The 26,711-nt window shown below is 42.8% G+C and overlaps 6 protein-coding genes across 7 annotated transcripts; 3 read left to right on the top strand and 3 right to left on the bottom strand.

Moving 5' to 3' along the window:
* Positions 1-497: 497 nt before the first annotated feature.
* Positions 498-5,373, top strand: LOC101761785 (putative E3 ubiquitin-protein ligase LIN-1). The gene is made up of 7 exons (XM_004951725.3): positions 498-1,653; positions 1,787-1,934; positions 2,919-3,892; positions 3,991-4,135; positions 4,222-4,473; positions 4,580-4,889; positions 5,051-5,373. The coding sequence occupies exons 1-7, from the start codon at positions 569-571 to the stop codon at positions 5,158-5,160; spliced, it is 3,024 nt and encodes a 1,007-aa protein (XP_004951782.2). The 5' UTR covers positions 498-568; the 3' UTR covers positions 5,161-5,373.
* A 1,323-nt stretch (positions 5,374-6,696) lies between these two features.
* LOC101761392 lies at positions 6,697-9,308 on the top strand. Its single transcript, XM_004951724.3, has 2 exons — positions 6,697-7,061; positions 7,479-9,308. Exon 2 carries the CDS (start codon positions 7,612-7,614, stop codon positions 8,938-8,940), a length of 1,329 nt encoding a protein of 442 aa, XP_004951781.1. The 5' UTR covers positions 6,697-7,061; positions 7,479-7,611; the 3' UTR covers positions 8,941-9,308.
* A 563-nt stretch (positions 9,309-9,871) lies between these two features.
* On the bottom strand, positions 9,872-13,577 carry LOC101760990 (OTU domain-containing protein DDB_G0284757). Its single transcript, XM_004951723.4, has 10 exons — positions 13,421-13,577; positions 12,408-12,622; positions 11,978-12,051; positions 11,842-11,896; positions 11,473-11,547; positions 11,282-11,355; positions 11,129-11,177; positions 10,477-10,561; positions 10,226-10,282; positions 9,872-10,112 (listed from the first exon to the last, which is right to left on the bottom strand). Exons 2-10 carry the CDS (start codon positions 12,576-12,578, stop codon positions 10,069-10,071), a joined length of 684 nt encoding a protein of 227 aa, XP_004951780.1. The 5' UTR covers positions 12,579-12,622; positions 13,421-13,577; the 3' UTR covers positions 9,872-10,068.
* A 699-nt stretch (positions 13,578-14,276) lies between these two features.
* On the bottom strand, positions 14,277-16,630 carry LOC101760582 (peptidyl-prolyl cis-trans isomerase FKBP17-1, chloroplastic). 2 transcript variants are annotated; one of them, XM_022824626.1, is made up of 5 exons: positions 16,325-16,630; positions 15,912-16,034; positions 15,344-15,460; positions 14,985-15,042; positions 14,277-14,520 (listed from the first exon to the last, which is right to left on the bottom strand). In XM_022824626.1, the coding sequence occupies exons 1-5, from the start codon at positions 16,580-16,582 to the stop codon at positions 14,513-14,515; spliced, it is 564 nt and encodes a 187-aa protein (XP_022680361.1). In that variant the 5' UTR covers positions 16,583-16,630; the 3' UTR covers positions 14,277-14,512. The 2 variants fall into 2 exon arrangements, with proteins under 2 accessions (XP_022680361.1, XP_004951779.1); XM_004951722.3 differs by lacking the exon at positions 14,277-14,520 and having other exon boundaries at positions 14,667-15,042.
* Positions 16,631-17,909: 1,279 nt separating this feature from the next.
* Positions 17,910-21,627, top strand: LOC101760178 (porphobilinogen deaminase, chloroplastic). Its single transcript, XM_004951721.3, has 5 exons — positions 17,910-18,254; positions 18,964-19,369; positions 19,935-20,138; positions 20,905-21,082; positions 21,182-21,627. The coding sequence occupies exons 1-5, from the start codon at positions 18,091-18,093 to the stop codon at positions 21,298-21,300; spliced, it is 1,071 nt and encodes a 356-aa protein (XP_004951778.1). The 5' UTR covers positions 17,910-18,090; the 3' UTR covers positions 21,301-21,627.
* A 238-nt stretch (positions 21,628-21,865) lies between these two features.
* On the bottom strand, positions 21,866-23,686 carry LOC101759764 (ribonuclease H2 subunit C). The gene is made up of 4 exons (XM_004951720.2): positions 23,456-23,686; positions 23,287-23,379; positions 22,502-22,677; positions 21,866-22,287 (listed from the first exon to the last, which is right to left on the bottom strand). The coding sequence occupies exons 1-4, from the start codon at positions 23,616-23,618 to the stop codon at positions 22,222-22,224; spliced, it is 498 nt and encodes a 165-aa protein (XP_004951777.1). The 5' UTR covers positions 23,619-23,686; the 3' UTR covers positions 21,866-22,221.
* Between the last annotated feature and the right edge of the window lie 3,025 nt (positions 23,687-26,711).

Raw genomic sequence — 26,711 nt, 5'->3', positions numbered from 1 at the left:
AGACCCTAGTTGTCCTCTTGCTCGTTTCGTGATGCGTTTGCTAAAGGGAGATCTCGCGCTCGTGTCTCACGTATTCCAAGCAATGCAAGATGTAAAAAAGCAGCTTGTAGAGTGCACGGTGCATCAAGATCTATTTCAAACGCAAACCATTTTATTTCTGGTCCCTGCTAGTGCTGGCCACGAACAATGAGCTGGTCCCCGTAGAACTCGAGCTTATTGCAACATGCAAACAAAAGAGTTGCAACAGTTAAAACACACACACTAACACCACACCCGGATTCACTGTTCACGTCGCACGCTTCACTATTGCCACTGGGTAATAAGGACGAGCACGAGGCAAAAAAAAAAAAACGGAACGCGTTGCCGTGCACCGCTGCATGCACGGGTACGTGGGCCGGTGGGGTCCAGGCGTCAGCGGCGGGCCCACTCTTTAACTGCGCCAGCGGCCTCCGGCCTCCCTCCCATTTACTACTCGTCACCCAACCCACGAGCTCAGCTGAGGCGCCCCCTTCAAGCGCAGACGCGATTGCGCGGCGCGGATGCTCCGGACAGCAAGCGCCCAAGCGCCATGATGACGCCACCACCGCCGACCACGCCGACGCCGTCGTCCCTCCGCGACCTGCTCGCGCGGGAGCGCATCGCGGATGAGGACGACGGCGGCGGCGGCGCCGCCGCGCGGCCGTTCCCGCGGCGCGCTTCCCGCTCGCCGCGGCGCGGGGCGGCGTCGAGGTCCAGGTCGTGCAGGCACGCGTCGCCTCCGCCGCGGACGCCACTGGACATGAAAGGGAAGAAAGAGGGATGGGAGGCCGCCGCCGCCGACGACGACGACGACGATGGCGCGGTCGGCGCGGTGGTCGCGGTGCTGTCCGCATACGTGGGGAGGTTCCTAAAGGACGCCGAGTTGCGGAGCGGGCTCCGGGAGAAGTGCGCCGCGTGCCTCGCGCCCGCCTCGACCGCCGCCGCCGCCGCGGAGGACGCGGCGGCGGGGCGCGCCGTGCTGGCCAACCTCGAGCTGGGCATCGAGAGCATCGAGCGCCTCGCCGCCGACGGCGCCGCCCCGCGCGACGCCAAGATCCGCTCCCTCCGCAACTCCATCCGCCTCCTCAGCGTCGTCGCCTCGCTCCACTCGCCGCGCCCCGGCGCCGCCACCGCCACCGCCGCCGCCGCCGCGGGAGGACGCGGCAGCACCACCACCTGCGGGGTGCCCAACTCCCACCTCGCCGCGTGCGCGCAGCTCTACCTCTCCGTCGTCTACCGGATGGAGCGCAACGACCGCGTCGCCGCGCGTCACCTGCTCCAGGTGTTCGCCGACGCGCCGGGCCTCGCGCGCCGGGACCTGCTCCCGGACCTCTGGGACCGCGTCTTCCTGCCCCACCTGCTCCACCTCAAGGTCTGGTTCACGAACGAGGTCGAGCTCGTCGCTGGATGGGACGCCGACGACCGTTGCAGGAGGATGAAGAGCCTGCAGAGGTTGTACAACGATAACATGGACAGTGGCACGGCTCAGTTCGCGATGTACTACAAGGAGTGGCTCAAGTCAGGGGGCAGCGAGCCTCCGGTCCCCTCTGTGCCGTTGCCTTCGATGCCCGGAAACTTCGACGCCTGCGAGAAGCATTCGGCTTCGGTGCGCAGGAGCTCCATCAATAGAAACCTGTGGGTGAACTTTGCAACAGATTTTGATTGCATTTGGAAGAAGTTTGCATGGAGTTTATCTCCATACAGTTGGTATAGGATTCTTTTTTAAAAAAGTTACTCTTTTTTAAAAAAGCTATCTGTTCTTTTTCAGGTACAATGCTGTTTTTGGTACGGCATTTGAGCTGGAAGATGTCAAAGATGCAAAGCTAGACGATGAGACTGAATTGGTTTTGGATTTGGATTTGGATGTGGGATTGAATGATAATTCAGTGAGCTTGAAGATGGAGAAGCTTGCTCATGTGAGTCAACAGCTCCTTTAACTTCTCTAGACTAGATTATAAGTAATCTGTGTTTGTTGGCGTGTCAAATTAGTGTTGGCATCTTTTAGACAAGTGAGCAATTGTGGTCACTGATTGCAGTTCTGAAAATTAAAGATGCGCCAATGAGACAGCTATTTGATCCCAGTACAGTATCATATTTGTTTTCTAAGCCGTGGGGCCGGAAATTTTGGCTGATTCCTAGTTGTTTATGGTCGTAGGCAAGGGACCACAGTCCTATTTTTAGTATCCACTGAACTGTTCTGTTAAAAAAGTTTCTACTGAACTGAAGAACAGTGTGTCCTTTGTGCCTCATTTGATTTCACGGATAGTCATCAAAATCCAATCTTGATTTGGGATTTGCATATGCTATTAAAAAAAATAAAAATGATGATACCGTCATAGTGTTCTCCAAATTTTGGTTACTTCTCTTGGTGGCTGATTAGCAGATTTTCTACCCATTTCTGTTCATCTAATCTTATTATTCACTTTATTCTTTTATTATGTTGCTAACTGTCATAGTTTACTAATACTCTCTCCGTCCCAAATTGTAGGTCGTTTTAGCATTTCTAGGTTCATAGCTTTTACTATTCGTCTAGATATACACTATATCTAGATACATAGCAAAACCTATGAATCTAGATATGCCAAAACGATCTACAATTTGGGACGGAGGGGTATATGATTTCTAATATTGATAGAGCCACACTAGCAAAACAAGTATATTCTTGTTGTTAATCCTCTTTTGCAGCAATTGCACCAGGCATACGCTGTAAATGGAAGTTTTGTAAATCGTCTCCCATTATTTTCAAAAAATAAATCGTCTCCTATGGTTTTTCTATCATCCAGGACATTTATTTTTTCAGCCTGCTAAAGTTCCCTTTTTTTTTTGTCACGGAGTATGAATTGTTTCGTCCTTCATATACCTTTGAAGTTATTTAACTTAAGCCTGTTTTGAGTAGACAGAGTAAAATGGGGCTCCAAGAAAAGCATTACCGCTCTCAGAAAGAAGGCGCTATTCCAGAAACAGCACCTACACAACGGAAATCATACCCTTTTCGACTATTCTCCTGTCAAGGTGATATAAGTAGGAAAGTTATCAATCATCCTAAGATAGCAAAGAAGGAAGTTCTGTCTGTCGAGAAAGAGCTATACAACAGTGAGTTAACAATGACTCTGGAACGAGCAATTTCCATGGTATCCAATTCAGACAGCCTTAGGCAGTGCGAGGATGCTGTGCATGAAGTTGCCAGAGCATGTTCAACCTTGCAAGGGGACCCTAATCTTGTAAACTTGCTGTCATGTGCCTCTTTTATTCAAGGGCTTCTCGAGGTTACATTCACCTCCAAAGATGATGCTGTACTGGAGTCAGCTATCTTGATAATGGGAAAGTTAGTGTTGGGGAATGAGGTGATTAGACAGCTTGTGCTTAATGCAGATCCACAGCTTGAGGTTTTCTTAAGGCTTCTGAGAAGCAACGAGTTGTTCCTGAAGGCAGCTATATTGCTTTATATGATGAAGCCTAAAGCTAAGCAGATGCTATCATTGGACTGGATACCTCTGGTACTGCACATATTGGAGTGTGGTGACGAGGTGCAATCTCTGTCTTCTGTAAAATGCGCACCAAAAGTTGCTGCGTTCTATTTCCTAGATCAGCTCCTTATGGGGTTTGATGTTGACAGAAACATTGAGAATGCAAAGCAGATGATTGCTTTAGGTGGTTTGGACCTCCTTATTAGCAGACTTGAAGCTGGTGATGCCCGTGAGAGCAGACACTGCATTGCTCTCTTGACCACATGTATTCAAGCTGACGGCAGTTGTAGACACTACTTAGCTGATAATCTGAAGAAGGAACCGATTGTTCAACTTCTTGTTGGAAATCAGAAGAAGGCTAGTGCTGCAGCCCTTAATTTTATTAGTGAACTGGTCTGCCTTAATAGGTGAAATACTTCTACATTGTCAGTAACATAATATTCTGAAAAGAAACGTATCTCTAGAATATCCCTGATATTGAACTATTTCTTCCTTCTTCAAACAGAACAACCAAAATCGTGGAGTTCCTCAAGGAGCTGAAAAATAGTGGCTGCTTGAATACAATGCATATTCTGCTGGTCTATCTCCAGCAGGCTCCTCTTGTCCAACATCCACTAGCAGCTGTCCTGCTACTCCAGCTTGATCTCCTGGTACCATCTCGAGATGAACCTTTTCTTCCTTTGCTCAGGCATGCTATTGGTATTTGTGCGGTCCCCATACAGTAGTTTTCTTGCAGGGTGATCCTTTGCAGTACAGCGTATACAGAGAGGAGGCGATTGATGCCATGATATCTGCTTTGGAGAGCAGTTCACGGAGCAAAAAGGTCCAAGAACAATGTGCTCGTGCTCTTTTAATCTTGGCCGGGCGGTTTTCATCTTCAGGAGAACCCATAGCAGAAGCATGGCTACTAAAGAGAGCAGGCCTAGACGATTCCCTCTCTGAATCCTTTAGGAGAACGGAGATATTCAAAGATAAGAGTGTTCGAGCAGTACGTTCAAATATCTGAAAACTATGTTTTTGGATTACCTTACATTTTGGTTGTAAATCAGTTTCTGTTTGCTTTTTTTAACCATTGTATTTGTGCTAATGGCCAGGAAGAAGAAAAGGTGGTTGAAGAACGGCTGAAGAAACTTGCCTTAATGTTACTAAACAGCGGGGGCAAAAGGTTCCTCGCGGCACTGTCAAACTGCATATCTGATGGAATACCAAGTCTAAGTCGGTCCTGCCTCATCACCGTAACATGGATGAGCAGCTCCCTGTCACCACTGGGTGGATGCAACGATTTCCAGCCTCTAGCATGCTCCGTTCTTGCACCGAACCTTTTAGATAGCTTAAGCTATGACAGAGTTTTGGAGGAGAGGGTGCTTGCTTCACTGTCACTGCTGAATGTTGTGAGACATCCAGGTACATTTGCAAAATTAGCAATGCCCTTTTTTAATAAGTATTGCATTTGCAATCTTTCTGCCTTTTAGGAAAATATTTGCAATCTTTCTGTGTTTTTTTAAAAATATTTGCGATCTTTCTGCTAGCTGAATCATTTTAAGCCAACTTTTGTAATCTGACAGAATGCATGGAGAAGGTTTTCCCACTGAAGAAAGACACAATCGAGTCATTGCAAGATCTTGCAGAAGTGACGTGGACTGCAAAGGAGCTCCTCTTCGCCTGCTGCAGATGACATGTAGGGTCGGATCCTCAGTGATCAAAACTACACTCTACACTCCATCATGTAATTGAAGTAATTTGTTGCGAAAAGTGTAATCGGCCACTGTTCTGTACACAAATTATTTTGTTGATATGTAAAGCATCATAGCTTCTTTTCCTCGTAATAAACTCCAGTTTTCGCTGTTAAAATGCATTCTGATGTTCTGCAAATAGCTTCATTTCTTCAGTTGTACATGGTCCCTGTCCTCACATGATTCCAAGGTACAGTGAAACCTTTTTTGCATAGGGAATTTGTTTTGGTTTATTGGACTTTCCTTTGGATTACCATCAGAACACAAATATGTAGGAGATTTGCAATGAGTTTCCTGGAGGTGCAATGAAGCTTTTGGACAATCCGAATGGCCCCTAACTGATCTATGATTTTCGTTTATGACGGATTCAATGGTTGATCTGGTCCGATTGCTTAAGAAAAGAAGTAAGTTGGTCTGGTCCAACATGCAACTACTATAAGCAACTGGATAAGGGCAAAGGGCAGTTTCTAGGATCCTTCATCTGACTACGCGATCTTGTTTGGAACGCGATAATTGTTCGTGGGACAAAGTGGTCTCGTTCCTAACGCAAGATTAGCTTGGCTGCTACGAGTACACAAGTGTTTCTCCTTACGCCTATGCGGTACGGCTACGCGCTTCTTTTTCAACCTATGAAATCTTAAGGTCCTCCTATATGTACTGTTATTTTTTAAGAGACCACGACAGGCAAGATGCCAGCGTGAACAATTGCATTGGCACATGAAATTTTTGCATAAATTTTAAATAAAAAATATTATTAGCCTAAATTACATATGTGATCCTCCCGTATTTAGGGTTAAACAACTAAAATGGTCGTTTAGTGCGTTGCGTTCACATATCCAAATCGGACGCTGGGTTGCAACTGAGGTGCAGATAGAACACGAGAGTTACTTCCCTTCCATAACTTTTTTCAAATCTTATCGATTTTTCTTTTTTTTTTTTTGTAACATCTTGTCAATTTTTCTTTTGGGATTGATAGACACTGATAAGAAAAAGGGATAATACTACACAACTTACGTTCGAAATCTTAAAAAAATTGAATGGCTTAATATATGTTGCGATAATTAAGTATCGATATCGCAACTATTATTTCTGCATGTTTCACAGTGAATGTTGCATGAAACATAATGTCCATGTTGCGGCGTGAATTCTCTATCCTAGAGTTGAACGACGTAATCATTTTTTCGTATATTTTTCAATGTTACAATCATAGATTTTTGATGTTGCAGATGTTTTGTTTTGATGTTGCAACGGAGCGTCCGATGGGAAAATTCCAACGTTCGGGCGCTAGACGTATAGGCGCTAGCAGCGAAAAAAAAAGTTTGTGTGTGACTAGGAAGCTCCTTTGCCTATCCACCCTCCTTCCCTACGGAATTACTTAACTGAATCGCTGAATCGGAGCTGAATTCCAGCGGGCTGGGCGAGTGATTCCACCCCTAACTCCGACAGCCGGGCCACTCTCTTCGGCAACAGAAACACGAATTCATAAGAGGATTCCACCCCATTCGCGCGACACGACCACGTCTTCTCTTCTCACGCGACGTCAAGGCCCCCACCCCCACCGCCTGCGATCTCCGCCTCCTCCACAGCTGCCGGCTCTCCCCCGCCGCCGTCGCGCCGCGGAGCACCGGACCCGCCTCCACCCCACCTAGATCGGGCGCCTCCTCCGCCACCCGTTGGTCACTCACTCCGCCTCTCCCCGCTGGGGCCGGGCGAGCTCGCCGTGGGGCGGAGAGGTTGTCGCCAGCGACAGGACCCGCGTTGGGTGCGCGCAACGGCAGGGGAGTCCTGCTCTTCCTCCTCGCCGAGCCCCCTTGGGATCCATCCGTGCTAATTTGTACTGTTGGTAAGAAACCCCTAAACTATATTTTGGGGACGTGGTCCATTTCGCGTTGGTACTGTTTGTTCTGGACTCGAGTAGGAACCTTTCTGCAATATCCCGTCCAATTAGCGTGAATGCATCTGCAATTGGAAGGAATTTATCACTCCAGTTGCTTTTCAATGCAGTGTGGCTGTTGAGCGTGCACAGGGGCTCAAACGGGATATCTTCCCAAATTTTTTTAGTTTCCATGTTAGCTTACATAAGTGATAAGTGCATTAATGAGTTCTTGTGCATGCTAATATCCATTAGTAAATGCCATGAGGAAAAATTTCCTCCTATGTGTCAGCCTTGTTTTTAACCTTAAAAATGAAATTGTACCACAGATGTCAATCCACAACAGCAATGATTGAATTGTCTTTATTTTTTCCTCTGTATTTGCAGCCACTTGGATCGATCATGTGCTAAATTGATCATGGAAAAACACCATCAAGTCTGCTGATATCAGTTCAGCACGGGCGTTGGTAGTGACATAATAGGACTCGTTGTGATGACAAGGATTTGAACAAGCGTTCCAATGAACATCCTACTTGAGCTGAAGCATCTCAAGCTCTTAAGCTTGCCTGCAAGGCCTGTCATCTGCAAAGGCCTTCTGATAGTGATTGCTCTTATTATATTGAGAGCAATTTTATCTCCATTTTTTGCCATAAACTCATCTGAGAAGGAAGAATTTTATGAGTCAACATCCCCTGACTTGCTTCCTGGAATTAGACGAGACAAGTTTGTTGAGGTCCCACAGATTATATGGGGATTGAACAATCAGAAGATAGCATTCGCCAGAGCGTGCTTGACTGCAAGATTCCTGAACAGATCTCTTCTCATGCCAAGCCTGAGTGCTTCACTCTTCTACAAAGAGGTTGACTTGCTGCAGCCTATCAATTTTGACAAGGTGTTTGACTTTAATAAGTTCAATGCGCGTTGTCATGGTTTTGTAAAGTTAGCTCGGTATTCAGAAGTTTCTAATCGAACTGAACCTTTCAAACTCCAAAAGGGGAGTGGTAGAAAGTGGACAGTGGAGAGAGACTTGGATCAACTGCAGCAATTCATAGGGGGCAGGGCAGACGACTTTGAAGTCATTGAAATCGTTGGGAAACATCCGTTTCTGTGGCCTGACCATTGGCCAGTCAAAGACTATGCCAAAATCTTTGATTGTCTTGTCTTAGTTCCTGAGATAGAAACTGAAGTGGTTAAGGTCATATCCAAGATTAGAGAGGCTGGCCAAAGAGCAAGACATGAAGCTGGTTTTTCTCATAGTAAGCAGAGGAGAGATGGCTCAACGAATCTGCCTGTACCATATGTTGCTGTTCACATGAGGATAGAAAAAGATTGGATGATACATTGCAAGAAGTGGGAGCAGCGGTCCCATTTACATGAAATCTGCAGCAGTAAAGAAGAGATCATTCATAAGGTCTCACAGATCACTGATCTACGTCGGCCCGTCGTTGTTTATCTTGCAGTAGCTGACAGCCTTCTTGAAGATGATTCAATAACCAGTGGGTGGAGAGTGGGTATGGTTGCTTATGAGAAGAAGAAACTTGGAGTTACCGACATCTATGATAGGCAACCATATCTTATAAAGTCTGCCATCGACTTTGAGGTGTGCTCGAGAGCAGATGTGTTTGTTGGCAATAGCTTCTCGACATTCTCCAACCTTGTAGTGCTTTCCAGAACAGAAAAGTTATATAACCTGGGAAAGGTGAGCTCATGTGGTGAGAACATCGGGCTTTCATCATATGCATACAATGTCATGGGCGATGATGGTGGGCCGCAGAGATGGATGACAGATATGTCCGATACAAACCTTCAGAGGCTAAGTTACGGAACAAATAACGTCTCGTGCCACTGACTTTTGACGCATAACACTTGACTCAACATGATTGTACACGGGAGGATGATCCTTGTTTGAATTTCATTTTATCTTCGAACAGGAGAAATATGTCAGCTAGTCTGTGGTGCTTCTATGTTTGAAGCTGGAATCGTCATGTCACACTTGTGGAAGACTACGGCAGAGTTGTCTATATACTTTGTGAGTGTCTATAGATGTGCTGAAAAGCATTGACGTGTTGGGCAGTCTTTAGTTTGTAAAGCTGAATGTTGTGTCATAGTTCATTTATCTGTGACCTGTTCAATTTTTTTATGATTTCAGAAGCAGATCTACACATTTGTTTTGTCTGCAGTCAGTGTTTGTTTGTAAGATGGTTTGCTGTGTTTTGAACTATTGACCTGCAACACTGTCCAGTAAGGCAGTAACCTTGCAAAAGGATTCTGCCTGGGATGCTTGGTGTTTCTGCAGAAGAACGAACAAGGGAGTAAGGGTGGTGGAAGGATCATTTTGGAGGCGTTGAAACTGAAACCCCAATGGAATAAAACACTTACAGCCCACGTTCAAAGGTATAGACAAAGGTAACTAAAAACAAAGGTATACACAAAGAAGAAAAGCCTCTTGCACATTTCCAGGATCGAATCTAGTACTAGGTTACTAATTCCCAAGGATGGATATGAAAACCAGATGCATCCTTCCCGAAAGGATCAATGAAAAGGAAACAATTTCCCTTGATCCATATATGCTTGAATTAATTTGCACCGTAGTCAAAAGTTCATGGCCTAAATTTCAAAAGCAAATGGCTCAGTCTTAACATGAACAGGGAAACCTTTCTGTATCCCAAGTCCCAACAGATTGCACGTGCACCATCCATCAGAAATGCGCGGGTTGAGGCGGAGGAATTGAACACTGGTAGCCGCAAATTACAGTCCCAGAAACGTGGTGACCGCAAGAGCAACAGGAACAGGCAAACAGCCCAAAACTGCACTAATAAAATTTGGCAATTCACTGTACATGAGCTTACATGGATTTGTTTCCAGGTCACATTGCAGTTTACAACATTAACAAAAGGCGAAGCTAAGGTTACAGATGCTGCTGGACTACGTAGCGAAGACCAAAAGCAGATCCAAGAAATTGCTGGAGCCTACCGAGCTAAAACAGCCAGTGCTTCTTTTTAGTTTTGCGTGACGGCAGATCTGAAAGCATAGAGTATGCAATAGAGTATGAGCTCAGATGAATTGGTGTGCCAATCAGTAAAATTTGTTGGAATATAAGCCAGCATGTATCAGGGAGGCAAGATAATCCTCACCTTCAATTGCATACAATGAATTGTAATGTACTTCGCACCAGAAACTTAGCCAAAGCTCTGCAAAAAGGGACAAATGAATGGTCAAAAACAGCAGTTTCCACTGTGACCTACTGATCTTGAATATAAGGAAGGGGTTCCAGAAACTTAACGAAGCTCTATAACCACGGAAAAATCATAATAACGAGGCGGTTGGACTGTTGGAGTTTGATAGAAAGTTGATACATAATATAGTAACAGGAGCAAACTCTAACCTCTTGTGGGAGTGGCATCTCTGGGGACTATCTCGACTAGGCATGTGTCTCTAAACGATGTCAACAGACATATTTTAGCAGCAAACTGATTCAACAGAAAAACTTGCTGTTAGAAAAAAAAATACATATGATGCCTACTAATAAGTTAACAATTTGAGCACTCTACGGAAACAGTTGGAAGCAAGGATTAAAGAATTATACAATACAGATAAGCACGTGATGTATTACTACCTCCAGATACAAATAAGTGATGTTCTGGACATAAACATGGTCATACCTCACCAAAATGTTTCATGATCCTTCAATCACTAATCTCCGATGTACTATTTTACAATGTGTAGCAAAAGCAAAATATTTATTATACTAATTTTGGTTAAACATTTCCTCTATTGTTGCTATTATTTTTTATCTCCACCTGTAAAGAGATATGGGTAATGAAAATATAGATAGTTGGACTATATGCAACCCAAAGCGTCAATTACTAGTGAATGCAGGGAGTACAATATTCAAAATGTCTATGGAGTTTTGTTGGGACGGACTAATGATAAAGCATCACATTGAATCTACAACTAGAACTAGAGGCCAAAAGATAAATAATGCCAAAACCTGTAGATAAAATGTTTTTACTCATAGCTTGAAAGTGCTATGTTACCCTATCTGCAGCCGCCTGTAAGGTCACATGATCTCCCCATTCCCCAGATCTACAGTGTCATATGTAAGAAAGCTAGCATCAAGACATGAACAATAAATAGAATGTTTCATATGACCAGGAATTAAGCATCTTGAATTCAGGATGGAGTTGAACCTTTTCATTTTCTTCAGATAAACCTTATATTCCATCGGTACATAGCCTTCATAGTGCTTCTTGAATTCCTTTAGCTAAAACAGAGATATACTTCAGGAAAGCAACTAAGAGCAAGTATTTTCTTATAAGAGCAATAAACAAGTTATATTAGGAATATCTATCAGATAATGAGAGAGGGATGAGGGATGTACCTGCTTCACTACTGCCTTCCTCACGTGTTTGTGATAGTCAGGATTGCGGAATATCTGGTCTGCCAGAGCTCGGAACTGTAATAAAGACAAGTCACTCAAAATGGAGAAAGTTTTTTTTAGGAATACGATGCAGAAAGGTTGAAGACACAATAAAACTTCACCTTGTAGATGAACCAAAATATGATAATCAGATAAGCTTATAGTTTGAAGAAGATAATAATAAATTATCACTACCTAAGTCTACCAGTACAAATGAAGATGAACATACTATATAGCAAGTAAAATACAATATAAATGTGTCTAAATAGATTTTCTTCATAAAAATGAGATGGTAATTCTATCAAGCATGTAAAAAAGTAAAAAACTAACCTGACAGTTCCCATCTCCTTCTATTTGGTATTCAGCTAAGCCGTAAGTGCCCAGTCTATCATAAAAAAGTATGAGATAAATGAGCCAAAAACGAAAAAAAGAGAGGATAAAAGAAAGAAGATAATGAAGCACTTACCTTTCCAGCAACGATTCATGATCTATTGTCGCATTATTAAAATCCGGAATTTTCCCATTCACTCGAGGAGTGTGCTGTCATTATGAACATCAGCAAACTTGGTACAAAGGGTAGTAGTTACGGCACACTAATTTGATTTAATAGTAACAAAGGTAGATAATGGTTTTTTTTTCTCGAACACATATTATTCTATTAAAAAATACAAACATTTTTGTAATAAATACTTGAGTATATAAGAAAATGTACTGTTTATTATTGTCAATTATCTTTATTGGATGCTACGTAGACATGCTTTATGTCATGCTAACAACTTGATAATAGTTTTCTCCCATCAGAAAAATATGGTAGATCCAAAAGGTAAACTTCAAGGAAGCAGAGACACCAACGTTTTGTCAGAGAAAAACATATTACACAATAGTGAGATTAGTACCGGGATCGAATCTAAGTGTGACAGGCGCCTTCCAAGACTCTTTGCACTGTTTGTTGTGTTTGCTGCTTCAGTTATAAGGGTACCGATGGTCAGTTCCTCCTCACTCTCCTGAGTACTGCTGCTAATACTTGAGGAAGAGCTTTTGCTAACACGTTCCTGCTGTTCAGACATGATATCTCACAAGGAACATTGAGGTTGCATGGGTTTACTGTAGGCTGCAAATTAAGAACGAAACAACAGTTTGGTGATGCACTGACAGGCACAATTTTCTATAATGAAACTGGTGGGTAGCAAACAGCTAGCTCAAGTTCAAGATATAACATCAAATGGCATGCACACTAGTAGTGTCAATCTAGTCATCGAGACATTCTACTGCTTGTTACTGTCGAGTGAAAAACAAGTTTTCGACTATCCATACTATTCCAAAGGAAATACGAAGATAAGCGTGGCAGCTTACAGATTCCTACTGTTCATTTCATGGAGGACACAGATCCCAAGTAACCACCCGGTGACCATAGTCCTTTCCGTAAGCTACTTGCAAACTGAGAGTCAGTATAGGCGCGGCGTCCACATCGCAATCCACAAACTTTTTTTCAGATCCCAAGCTTAGAATTTTCTAAACCATGGACTTTCCTCCAAAGAAACTATAATCCAAGAAGCGAATGCGCGGCGCGGCGGCACGGCACGTCGAGACGCTCGCGGCCGCCCGGGCCGGCGCCGGTCCGCTCGATTCCGCCGGCGCTGGCGGACGGTACCAGGCCCCGCCGGCGCCCACCGGTGATCCGCGAGTGAACCCCCCGAGCCAAGATCCTTCCTCTTCACGGAGCTAAGCGAACCGCACAAAAAGGATTCACGGGCGAGCAAGAGGGGAAACAAGCGCATCCAAAACGCAACAGAAAACAGAGCAGAGCTTCGCGCCGCCGGGCCAACGGATCCAAGAACCGCGACAGCGGGACTCTCCGGCTCGGGAAGAAGCTAGCGAATTGGTACTGGCGCACGGGGAGGAGACTCACCGGCTGCTCGGATCGGAGGGGCGGTGGCGCGCTCGTCGGGGAGGGAGCCGCTCGAGCTAGCGCTTTCTCTTTCGCACCAAAATCTCTCTTGACGAAGGGAAGTTTCCTTGTCTGGAGATTAGCCGAAATGACCCCTGGATTTTGCTCTTGTTGCAAGTGGGCCCCTCCCAGGAAAACACACAACGCTATGACTACGTGTTTGACATATTCGGAGTAGCTTTTGCTTTTCGTTTTAGCATGTGTTGATGGGATTCTTCAACCTTTTCCTGACGCAACTGTAGTGACAGCAACATCTTACGTGTAGTTAACCGTGTGTTTCCATTTTGCATTGGGAATTTGGGATAATTCCTCTCTCTTCTTTTTTTCCACTAAAATTGGAGGCACAAAATATAGGTTTCTTCTTCTTCTTCTTTTTTACCTGGCAAAGTACAGATTCAGCAGCATTACAGGCACATACTCCACTTGAAAATTCCGTTTCAAAACATTTGAAAGTTGAAGATGGCATTGGCTATAGTAGCTTTGAAAGGGATCCATACAGAATATTAGATGAGAGGCATCTATTGTTTAAGATGCTCTTCAGGAGCAACTGCTTAGTTCGTTGAAAAGCTTCACATCGATGCAATGCAGCTTCAAACACGAATCTTTTTGAGAAAAAAAAAGAAAAAAAACTAGTGGGTAAAATGAGACGAAATAGTTTAGGGGGGTTGCATGGACAACAACAAAAAGCTTGAGTGTAAGACACAAATTCTCGCAGTGGGACGTTTCTTCTTTCAGGATGGCCACTACCTGGACCTGGAAATTTCATTTCAAATGCAGCTCGCAAGACGTCCACTAGAATTTTGAAAGCATCCCGTAGTTTTCGTGCTTACTGTCCTCCCATCGAGACAATTGTGCGCATCAGTGTGTGTTCTTGGGCAGGACAATCATGTGGCAACATAATTGAAAAAGCTATACCAACAAGCTTAAACTATGACAACGCATCTACTTTTTTTGGGCCCAAAATCAGAGAAAGAAGTAGGGATAACAATTATGACTATATCCATGTGTTGTACGCTGGAATCTCTTTTCCAATACTCTGCTCTTCAAAAGCAACTACCATCCTGATTGAAAAATAAGTATAAGAGGATTCAGTCCAAGTCAGATGTGAACTATGAATATATGATGTTTTCTTTTTCGAAACAAAGGTTATAGGATGTTTTCATGTAATCTAACTTTTTACTTATGCAAAAGCCAAATCGTGTCAATCTCAAAATTACAGAAGTAGCATTCAGGAGCAGAGCAACGAAATCTGATCTTCAGAGTTGCATCCACTTGATTTTCCTTTGTATTGTTTGTCAGTACATTACTGTGTTTCAAATGTATTACAGAACGGATTAAACAGAAAGCATGATAAAATTCTTGCACAGAGCTTCTTTCAGGCACAAGAGTGAAGAGTATGGGCCAAAAGATTTTAGTGAGGGGGTTGATCAGTCTTCTCTCCTCACAAAACAGAACAGTTATGAGCGTTGCCTTATGTTGATTAGCTCGATGTCGAAGATAAGTGTACCAAGGGTGGAACCCTCACCATTTGCGAGACGTGTTGGGTTGAATATAGTAGTAAATAGCCTCTGCTGATCAAAGAACTGCGCATGAAACAGCAGGTGAAATTAGTATGTAGTTATATCCAGGCAGCAGTAGCAGTTACATCCTTCAAAGACAGATATGAAATATTTTCTGAATCTAAACACGCCCATGTATCCCAGGGGAATATACCAACCACGAAGCAATTTTTCAATCAGTTGTGCATGCAACAGAAAGTAATGATTAGGAGTTGGCCAGACTGGAGATACTTCAGTTGATCACCAACTACATGATACAATAAAAAATCTAGAATATTGGCAGTAGGTTGGTCTAAAAAAAGAATATTGGCAGTAGGGGAGTTACGTTTGGGGGAATAGGTTCCTGTGATGTGTTTTGATATCCCTGTGACGGCGGAATGATAACACGACGAAGACCACCAACCTTCATGGACTTCACTGCTGCTTCAATACCAGGTATAACCTGCAAGATCCATGCACTATTATATTATGGCTAGAGTATCAAACCCAGACTCACAAACGAACATCCCATGTAATTTATTTTTTGCCAGATGCCAAAACCATGGGTACAAACAATTATCAGGGAATTCAAAATGCAGAACGACAGATAGTTCATACTCGTATGGGTGGACGCGTAGCAACTGTGACGCTAAAATAAAATAGCTTGTGATAATTGTGCTCCACAATAGAACAAGTGTAACTTCACATATCGAAGATTAGGTGGGATCCTTAGGCATGTTTCAAGAACATAGGAATATCAATGCTAAGCTGTAATATCAAACTTTCACCAAAGGGGCTTCAGAATGGAAGAGTACAAATTTCAGGTAAGATCTTTATCTAAAACTGAAGCAGTATCAGTACTATACATACAACTCAGTTCTTCTTCACCGAGTTAAATGAAATCCATATCTTACTTTTCCAGACCCAATGGTGAAGACAAACGGAATGGGTTCACCGGTCTCATCCTTATGATCATAGGTGGAATCAAAGCGCCATCCTTGCTTCGCTGCCAATCTCCCATAATAGTGAATTGCAACCTATGTAGTTCATACAAGTGAGAAAACGTAAGAGCCTTTCATACACATTTCTCAAAAACAATACACATTTCTCAAAAACAATACAAGCCACAAAGATACAGCATAAGCTATCCATGTAACTCATGCACTTGCAGCTTCTTAATATTAAGCAGAAATTGAATGAATTTATGCCAATCAGCAGCTCAGCTTGGAGTGATAAAATAGAGTAATTTCAAGAGTAAACTTTGTTAATTAGACCAAGCAAGGATGGTGCTAAAAAGCGCAACCAGTGCAAAGGGGCGCGCCTTTACCTGGTCGCCCTCGGCCGGGACCTCACCGGAACCCTCCCGGCGGTCCAGGGCCTTAACGCCGCCGGAGCCAGGGATTTCCGCGAATTCGGGGGCCGCAGCGGAGGGGGCTGCCGTGCGGAAGGTGGAGGCGGTGGCGACCGCGACGAGGAGCTGCCTTCTGGTGAGGGTGGGAAGTGGTGTTGTGGCTACAGTTACTGCTTTTCCTTTCGGAGGCGGCGGCGCGGCGCCGGCGACCGCCGTGACGGCCGTGGTGACCATCGGCGGCTGTTATTTTGTAATTCGCCTCTCCTTTTTCCTTTTCTGTTTCTTTCCTTCGATTTTGTACTTACCTGACATTTTCATTTCCTATTATATTTCAGTGAAAAACTGTCATATTCAAGTATTATACTACATACTATGAAGTTGAATGCAAACTAAAAAGTAAAAACGAAAGTATCGTAGGTAAAGCGCACAAATATGATATGACCTTGAATATTATATTATAGAAGTAAAACTAGAGTAAATTTTACTTTGGTTGAGATAATTGGTAATGCTTAAGGTCTACAATAGATTTTGAAAACAATTTATCTAGTACAATTCTCTTATTTTTCAAGAGATGGGTGTTAAGTTTAAACAAACTGATGGAATACATACACCCATTACACCCATTGTTTTTCCCACTTGAGTTATACAAATCTTTTACAAAATATAATACAGATATCAAGTGCCCACGTCCACACTCACATATAAAAATACACGTACACACCACACACGCTTGCCTCTATGTGACTATGAGCACATATGTGAGATTAGGTTCGCAGATCCTGAGATTGACAAAATTAGAACATACGTCTCACTACTGATGAGCACATGTCTTATCATTGAAAGAATAGCACTGTTATTCTCATAATAAATCCGGAATTCAAGCACCATGACCTATATCGAGTCAAGAATTCATACCAAATGACAAGTTAAAAAAAACTTTCAAATTAGTGTTAGTGTAGCTCAAAAGTACTCCGTAGACTACATGATTAGATTGTGGATATGTTTTTTTATAAGGGACTATTTTGTTGAATGGCACCCACTACATGGAGTGAACGTTGTTTCCCCTCACATACAACCGTTGCTTAACTTGTACTAGCATTTATTGTCATTGTACTATCTCTGGAAATGCTACGAACTTAAGTAAAAAGATGTGTACTAAATAAAAGGCTACAAATAGATAAGATTATATTTAATACAAATCTTGATACATCTAAAGACTTGGTCCACGAGACACAAAAGACTTGGCCTACGAGACAGGCAAAAAAGCGAGTGTCTTGCGGGCAAATTTCTTTTCCATCCAGGATTTACTGGTACAGTCAGTCTAGTTACTCAATTACAAATGGGGAATTCACCGGTATATTTTCTCTTGGTCGAATCCAGCACAAGGAAACTCAATTAATTAATTGGAAAACAAGAAACATAATCAATAGAAAACACATCTAAATTCCAGAAAAGTTTCCCGGTTATTAATAAGCTGAATAATAAGTAAGTAAATCGTGGAGGGCAGGCACACTGTCCCGTTCTATACGCAGATTGCCGTGCAAACGAGCTCGCTGTGGTTGGCCAATCCTGACACATTATCCTCTCCCCCTCATCCATGCCGAGGGCATAACAAGCAGCTCAACCAGATCAGACACCCAAAGCCCCCCTCGGTAGAGCGCATCCCCCCCTCTGCACATCTCGCCCTCTCCCTCCCCTCCCTCCATTCCTCGCGCCGCGCCGTCCTCTCTACCCGCCCAAAGATGGTGTTGGTGAGGTGCACCACCGCGCACCACTCGCTCCTCGGCTCGCCGACCTGCCTCGCGCGCCCGCGCCGGCGGGCGTGCCCCGTCGTGCGCGCCGCCGTCGCCGTCGAGGCCGGCGCGCAGGCCAAGGTCTCCCTCATCCGGATTGGGACGCGCGGAAGGTGATCGCTTTCGACCCTTTTCTGCGGTTACTTTGGTTGGGAGGGTGGTGGATTTGGGGTTTTGTTGGTCAAAATCGTGGCTTTAGGCTCTACTGGTCAGATTTAGTGCTGAAAAATGCGTTGCAAATGTCCGGGAGATCCTGTCGTTAGCTGTTCCTCGGGGAATTGGGGTTTGGTGCTGTGACTGTGAACTTATCGGGTCTTTATCAGGAGGTATTAGACATTGTGGACAGCGGGGTGAATTCACGCGGAGTATTTGAGGATATTTGGCAATGAGTTTTTAGTTCCGTTTGGATGCAGTTCTGGATCAGTAGTAACTGGCCGTTGACCTTGATAGAGCTAAAGAACAGGCTTGGCATAATTGTACCTGTACATTTCATGCTACCCCTACTATTTTTGGGTCAAGGCCAGATGCTGTACTTGTGTTGTTTGTAAACTAGCTAGCAGTTCCATGTGGGCATTTACACTGTTGAGAAAAATTGCACATTTTCAAGTTTTCTTTTTGTAAACTAGCTACTGAGGTATGCCTTCTAACGTCATTTTCAAGTTTTATTTTTGTTGACAAAAATTGCACAAGAAAAGTCAAGGTTTACTGTCAAAGCGAATTGTTCCTCTCAATGTTCAGTTAAAATTGTTGTTTTTTGTGGACTGGAGTATCTTGCAAGGAATATACAGATATGTAATTCATGTTATTGGTTATTTAGGACAGTCCTCTTGCTCTTGCACAAGCCCATGAAACTCGAGACAAACTGAAAGCTGCACACTCTGAGTTGGCTGAGGAGGGGGCTATTGAGATCATCATCATAAAGACCACTGGGGACATTGTCTTGGACAAACCCCTTGCAGATATTGGAGGAAAGGGTTTATTCACCAAGGAGATAGACGAAGCACTCTTGAATGGAACGATTGACATTGCAGTTCACTCAATGAAAGATGTCCCAACATATCTTCCCGATGGAACAATATTGCCCTGTAACCTCCCACGAGAGGATGTCAGAGATGCATTCATAAGCTTGACTGCAAATTCGCTTGCAGAGCTTCCTGCTGGTAGTATTATTGGAAGTGCTTCCCTGCGGAGACAATCTCAGATTCTATATAGATATCCATCACTGAAAGTAAGTATGATTGTTGCATCACACTATTACCCCCCTGTATTTTCTGTCTTTGTTGTTTAGTGTGCTCAAAATGCTCGTGAATCCTCTCGTGTCTTTGCTGCATGCCTCCATAATTCATTAATTCGACATGCAAATACTAGCAAGAGTTTTAGTGCTAGCAGATTCACTAATTTGTTCATAAATACTTCCCAGTATTGTGAATTTGGTGTTTTTTCCTGTATATATAGAGAGAGTGAACTGTCTGAGCTCTTTCTCTGAAGTCTGACATATAGATCGTCTATTATGTCAACTGTAGTTCTCAACTCTTATATAGACATGTATATTTGGATTTCTATGCATGTATATTTTAGGCTTCTATGATTGTGAAGTGGTTGTTTTCGTTGCCACATATGTCAAGAGATGCCTAGCATGGAGATATTCTTACAATTCATGTTTTTTTTGGTTATAAAGAGGATTATGTCTGTAGACTCTCGTCTCAGTCTTCTACTCAATTACTTAGAAGTGTATTCTGATTAGGTATTCATCTTGATTAGTCTGGGTCTCAACAGTATTGAATGGTTTTCAGGTAGTTAACTTCAGAGGAAATGTTCAGACACGGTTAAAGAAACTCAAGGGAGGAGATGTCCATGCTACGTTGTTGGCACTGGCTGGACTAAAGCGGCTAAACATGACGGAAAATGCAACATCTTTATTATCAGTGGATGAAATGCTTCCAGCAGTTGCCCAAGGTGCTATTGGAATAGCTTGCCGAAGCAGTGATGACAAAATGGTGAGTGGTCCAGTATTTAGTATGCTGGTAGATGAGAAAAAAAATGATGTGTGCATCATTCCATATTTCCATATACAAATCCGACGCCATATTTTCGCAATCTAACACTGAATGCACCTTTGATGTTATAAGTTTAAATGCCCATTTGTATTCAGTGCACTGAGGTTCATAAACTTTTCTCAGATTCTCACCTAGGCCCATAAACTCTCACAGTGAGAATCTGGGTTCTCCAACTTTCAAGTGATTCACTCGAATTGAGAATCTGGGTCCATAATTGGACCTTGAGTGAACCACTTAAAAATTTGATGGACCTAGATCCTCACTCTGAGAGTTGATGGGCCTGGATTAGAATCCGGGGAAAGTTTAAGGACACCATTTGCATTTTACTCAGAACCACATGACTTTATCAGATAATGTTGTTAAGGCACCACAGGTAATTGCTTTAAAATCTGATTTCTTTGTCAACTTTCACATTTTTATGTTCCTAGGGCAATCTCAATCTTATTTATCGCTGCTTTATCCTGACCATGCTGCATGTTTTGGGTTTTCCAAAAGTATTTAATCTTTGAGAAACAACGATTTACAATACTTCTAGATAGAATATTTCTAATATCTGAGTGCACATTTCTGTTTTATTCTGCAATGTACATGAAAGTCATACGCAGCTACATAGAGCGTCCTAAATATTTGAATCGGTTCATGGCTTTTTAACAATCTTGTAGCCAAAGAAGATGAGAGCCCCCATTATTTGCCCTTTTTTTTGTAGATGGAGTATCTGTCCTCATTGAACCATGAAGATACCAGATTAGCTGTTGCATGTGAAAGAGAATTCTTGGCAGTTCTTGATGGTAACTGCCGAACTCCAATTGCGGCCTATGCTTATCGTGACAAGGATGGGAATTGCTCATTCCGAGGTCTATTGGCCTCACCAGATGGAACTACAGGTGTCCTTGATTTTCGTTTTTTTAAAGAATCTTGAAAGAAGTTTATTTCATTTCATCATCGAAAGCAACCCATCTTCACTTTTATGATTCTGCTTACAGTATACGAGACAACAAGAAGTGGACCGTACTCTTTTGATGACATGGTTGCTATGGGCAAAGATGCTGGTCATGAGCTGAAGGCAAAGGCTGGCCCTGGCTTCTTTGATAGCTTGCAATGAAAAGAACAGACTACGGCGTGCACTTTCCATTGCCACTCTTTTGGTTAGAAACAGACGGCCCAAGTAGAGTGTTGGGAGGTTTGTTTTTGTTTTCTTCTTCCTCCTAGTTCTGCTAGAGCCTTGTACCAGATGTTGAGCAACCCCATCCAAATATGTATCGCCTGTTCTTTTAGCACTCTGGGTTAGAACCTGAACGTCCATGGTTTCGTAATCCCCGAGTATTGTCAGAGGTATCTGCGCAGCTATGTTGTAACATTGTAATCTGATGTAATTTTGCAGATAGTTTATTGAAATTGAGTAGTATCGTGATTGAGCCCATCGCGTAAATTCGATATTCGTTTGGGAACTAGCCTTGCTGATTGATTCTCTGATGGGCCTGAAAAACATACGGTCTACCAAGCTGAGCTTTTTCAACAATACCTTAAATCTACCATCTGGAGTTGATTACTCAAAGCTTTAGTAAAATGCATATGTATTCATGTTTTTTTTGACATTTACAAATTCTGTTTCTTCAAGATTCAAAAAGATTTTTGATCCTTTGAAATCTTCATCTGCAATCATATCGTTAAGAGTTAAGACAGGCAACGCAACACTGTCGCACTTTCACAACATTGCAGATGATTGATACATCAATGGTCTGTACTGCAGAAATGAACACAATAGTTCCATGCTTCCAGCTCCCAGTCTACACTACCCAAGCATTATCGTGCTACTGAAGGTGGATCTCCTGAAGCAGAGCACCCTTAAGGCCTTAACCCTAAACGTTACCTAGTGGATACGCTGAAATAGTATGCTGCTTGTTAGACAGGTAGATAGCTTGTCAGGTTGGTTCCCCGAGTCGAGATTACATTGAGTAGAGACTTTTTCCCCCAGTGCCACGGTTACATCATATGGGAAAATCATAATCACCATACAATGAATCTAGTTGTCCTGGTTCTGCATTGCTGACATGTTAGCCAGCTCTTCAGAAGTCACTGGTTTGTGCATCTGTAGGAACAGGAAGCCAAAATTAGGATAGCATCCATCAGTTTGTGTAATGACATATTGACATTTCAGCCGTTTCAATGATTAGTTTTGTTGGCCTACTGCATATGCCATGCCTAACCACAGGAGGTAGAAAGAGTCAAATCAAATTTACATAATGCATATCAAGTGGACAAGAAACAGATCGATATATCTTAGGTAAAGAAATAATACTCACCGCATTAGCAACAGTTAGCCAATGAAAGCACCTTGGGAGGGAATCCTCTGCTGATGGCGTGGTATCATGATTCCAGTAGGTTATGTTCTGGAATTCCGCACGGGCTACAAAATTACTCACTTCACCATCTGAATTCTGTTTATCCTTTCCTCCACTCTTCTTCTCCAATACATAACCTACAGAGAATATTCAAAGCATTATAAGCTCGATCATACTACAGAAGGACTTTTGTCAAATTCACAATTTGTATCGAAGATCTGGAGCAACAGATCATGACCACCTATCATCTAGATGTACATGCAAACTTAGCATCCCCACACAATTTAACATTTCTACCAAGAAGCCAGATGGCCATATTTCAGATAAAAAAGGGACCATATCACAATTCTACAATCAAACTCAAACCCAAACTTCAGATTTTGCAAAGGGCTTCCTTCACAGTTTTTAGCATGCATTTGAGTCGCAATTCGATCCTTATTAGAACAAGTTACTGGACAATATTCTTTTAGGACTGCTAGAAGATCAAAAGTTGCACAGGAAGCTTCAATATCATCAGGTGCCTCACACAACAATTCCTTCAGTTTACCTAACCAGTTTGGGTGCATTAGTCACAATTTCACAGATTCTATACCACTTTATTATCAGACTACAATTCAATGCAATTGCTATGAATCGATGAAAAGTCTCAGATTTCCCACCCCGAAGCTTCCAAATTCAAGATAAATTCACACATCTTGTAGGATTTAGATGAAAGCAGAATGCAGAAACAACAAACTGAGCCTCACCTCGGTAGCCATCCGGGAGTGCAAGGGTAGCGCCCTGCAGCTTCCTCCCGCGGAAGAAGGCCTCCTCCACCCTCACCCCCTCCACCTCCACACCTGCACGCGCCACACCAATACTTCAACCAAATGAAAGGGGAAAAGGAAACGAGAGGTCCGACTCCGTGCCACGGACCTGTGCTCCTGGGCTTGAAGTAGTCGGAGACGGGGGCGCCGCCGTTCTGCTTGATGCCGCAGGGCAGGTGGTGCGCCCCACCAAGGTCGGTGGCTGCAGGGGAGAGATCGACGGTGGCCGTGACGCCGCCGGCGGCGGCGGCCGGAGGGGTCGCGTGCTCCATGTTCGGCTCTGTGTTTTCAGCAAGCCGCCAAGCCACGGTGCGGGAATCCGGTGGTGGCCCGGTCGATTCCATTGGTGGAGCTGGACAAGAACTGGGCCGCGGAGACGTGGAGTGGGCCGATCAGGAGATCGAGCTCGGTTTCTGCGGTCCCCATTCTCGCTGGCCGAGGAGCGAATTAGTCTGGCCCATTTTTTAGTATCCATTTCTTTTTATAGACTTTTGTGAAGGAAAAAAATCATTTAAAACACGAAATTTTGCACGGAACTGAAGTTCTATTTAATCTGAAATCTTGTAGTAACAGAAATCGGATGATACGAGAAATTTTGAAGGTTTTGAAGTTCACACCACGCATTTTTCTATAGCGTTGCATTCTTTTTTTTGTGTCAATTTATTTGGCATTACTACACTTTAAAATGATATCCAAGAGTTTTCACAGCATCCCTTGTAATTTGTAACCGTTCTTTATTTACAAGAGCAGTATGGCAATCCAAAAGTTACTTGGAAATTTGAAAAGTATCATCGAACCTCTAGTTTGAACATAGTTATTCCTATACTGTATCATTATTACTCACCCAATATAATTTAATATGCATTTTGTTTTCATGTTCAGTCTTGCAGTGATGATCTCATATCAGATTAACAAATACATAGATGATTATTCAAGGAAAATTAAAGAACTTAACGCCAAGCTGCCAAAAGAGTAGAAGTTGTTCCCTGTGTGTGTCTGACCACGAGACCCTGAACTTCTAATTAAGGCAAGGGCTCCATTTTTCAAGGAATTTCAAATGGGCAACACCTCTCCAAGTATGTATCTTTTGTTATTTATATTTTAGTTATATCTAAATATAAAATATCTATTTTTGACTCTCTTTTTTCACCCACAGTCAGTTGGGGATGCAAGTGTTTTGCTAGCCCTGAACCTGGGGAGAAGTTCAAAGCTTCAACTATGTCGCAGGGTTTTTGTCTGAGCTTTGGAAATGTTCTCAAGGTTGAGCCAATGAAAGTTTACAGTTTTGTGGCAGTAAGAGATGATTGTGAGCCTTTGAGAAATTACATCTTCAACCTCCCAAGAGAGAATGCTTATACACTCAGTTCGGTTAGTTGATCTACACTCGTGTAATTTATATGTCTACTTGTGATGTTAATGTGGCAAGTGACATTTTTGTGCCAACTACTACTAACTTAACACAAAGTAGTTTGAATTTGCTGCTTTAGGACCGCATTGTGGTCTCAGCTTCAGACAATCTTTATAGCACCTATCTATCTATGTATTATCAGATAAAAAATGTGCATTGTGAATATTCCCATATGTTATGTGTGGTGCTCTAGGTAACTTTGAGTTTTATATACTTTTATTTGGCCATGAAATTACCTGAACTTGGCCCGTCATGGCACAATTAGGAAGGGAAATCAAATGATGGTTGTGGGTTTGAGGGGTAGTGTTGAAATATTTAATATATACTTGAAACATTTTAGAAGGTTACGGAAATTACAAGAGACTAACTTTGCCATGCATAAGGAAAGTAGGAAGGTTCTAGACACTTTGGAGATGTAAAAAAACTAGAATTGCCATGCTTCATGGCAACTTAAGAATACTCTAGAACTAGGTATTTACATGGTAGGATAAGGATGAGAGAAATTTCTAGAGTTAGATATTTGTAAAGAAGAGTGTGGAAGTTACCACATGGCAACACCACAATCATCATGAGCACCTATAAATAGGGGTGCTCCTGTCCCTAGAGGCCATTTGGAGGATGGCATAGGTAGCCACCATGAAGAGTTAAGTGACATGCCATTGGATGGCATGAGTAGAGAGTGGTAGGATAGTCACATAAAAAGAATAAGAGTGAGTCTTGTATCGAGTTGAGTTGTGAATAAAAGTTTGAGTTCCCTTGTAGAGAGTTGGTCTCTCATGTTGGTATCGACATGAAGGCCTCCTCGAAGTAGCATGGGTATAGGGTCCAGAGAAGAAGTGGTAGTACGGTACTTTGATGCCACTTCTAGAAGTTGGTGTTAAAGTCGGGGCACCGATTTCTCAACAGGTAGCTATAATAAAATGAAGTAAAGAGATAATTTCATTCATTATTATTAGTATGGTTATGTGAGAAGACAATGGTAAGGGCATACAGGAACTGTGTTGTTGTTTATGAGTTTTATATAAAGAAAAATGGGAGGAGCTAATGTTTCTAGATAGGAGCAAATATTTTAGGGAGGCAATATCCAATATATGAAATTTAGGAGGTCATATCACGCATATTTTTTTCAGTCAGTCTGCATCTATAGGAGTTCTTGGATCAAAGTAATTTGAGTTATATGTATCTACAGAAAATAAGTCCCTAATATTATGAGAAACAACTCTACCTTATTCTTGACTATGGTGTTGTTCCTACCCTGGAGGAACCTATAATGCTCACTGCTTATTATTTTACTGTGATATGCAAGATTCCTCTATGTTGCCATTGATTTCATCCATTCGTGGCATGTCTGTTTGGAACAATGTCATGGCTAAAATGAAATTGATGGCCAAGAAAAATGATAAATCTGATTATCTCATCCTTATAGATGCATGCATTGAGTTCAGATGGTATAGGATCATGCGTGATAAGAAGCTCAAGACTAGGATCGATGTCCCATTTGGTGCAGTTGAAATGGAGTATATGTTCATCAAGCATGGGATAGAAGCTATTGTTGAAGTTGACATTCCGAAAGAATTGGTGGGTGACCATGTCCTGTTAGTTGCTCGTAGCCGTGGGTTTCAGGATGAGTTGACAATACATGATGCTGTTGTAGAGAAAACTATAGAAAGATTTCAGTTGTGATTGTTGCTTCTTGTGGAGGGAGTTTACATTTTGGTTTCCTAGCAATAGGGGCTGAGCAAGTGTTGCCTACATCAACTTCAAAGTGAAGAAGTTTGGAAACCACGAAAAGCATTTGCTCATCTTGAAAGAGCCCTAATCCAGCATGTTACAGTATGAGCCACATGATATCTTGGTAGTTGACAGTCGTTTGCAACAAGAAAGTCTACAGCTCTCTTGAAAAAAGGGAAAATTCTTGCTTTGAGAAAGGGCGTAATGATCCCGGAGTACTCAATGT

This window comes from Setaria italica, chromosome I, assembly GCF_000263155.2.
Source record: "Setaria italica strain Yugu1 chromosome I, Setaria_italica_v2.0, whole genome shotgun sequence".
Classification (NCBI taxonomy): Eukaryota; Viridiplantae; Streptophyta; class Magnoliopsida; order Poales; family Poaceae; genus Setaria; species Setaria italica.
The sequence above is the reverse complement of the archived record's forward strand: the minus strand, read 5'-3'. Positions and strand labels throughout refer to the sequence as shown.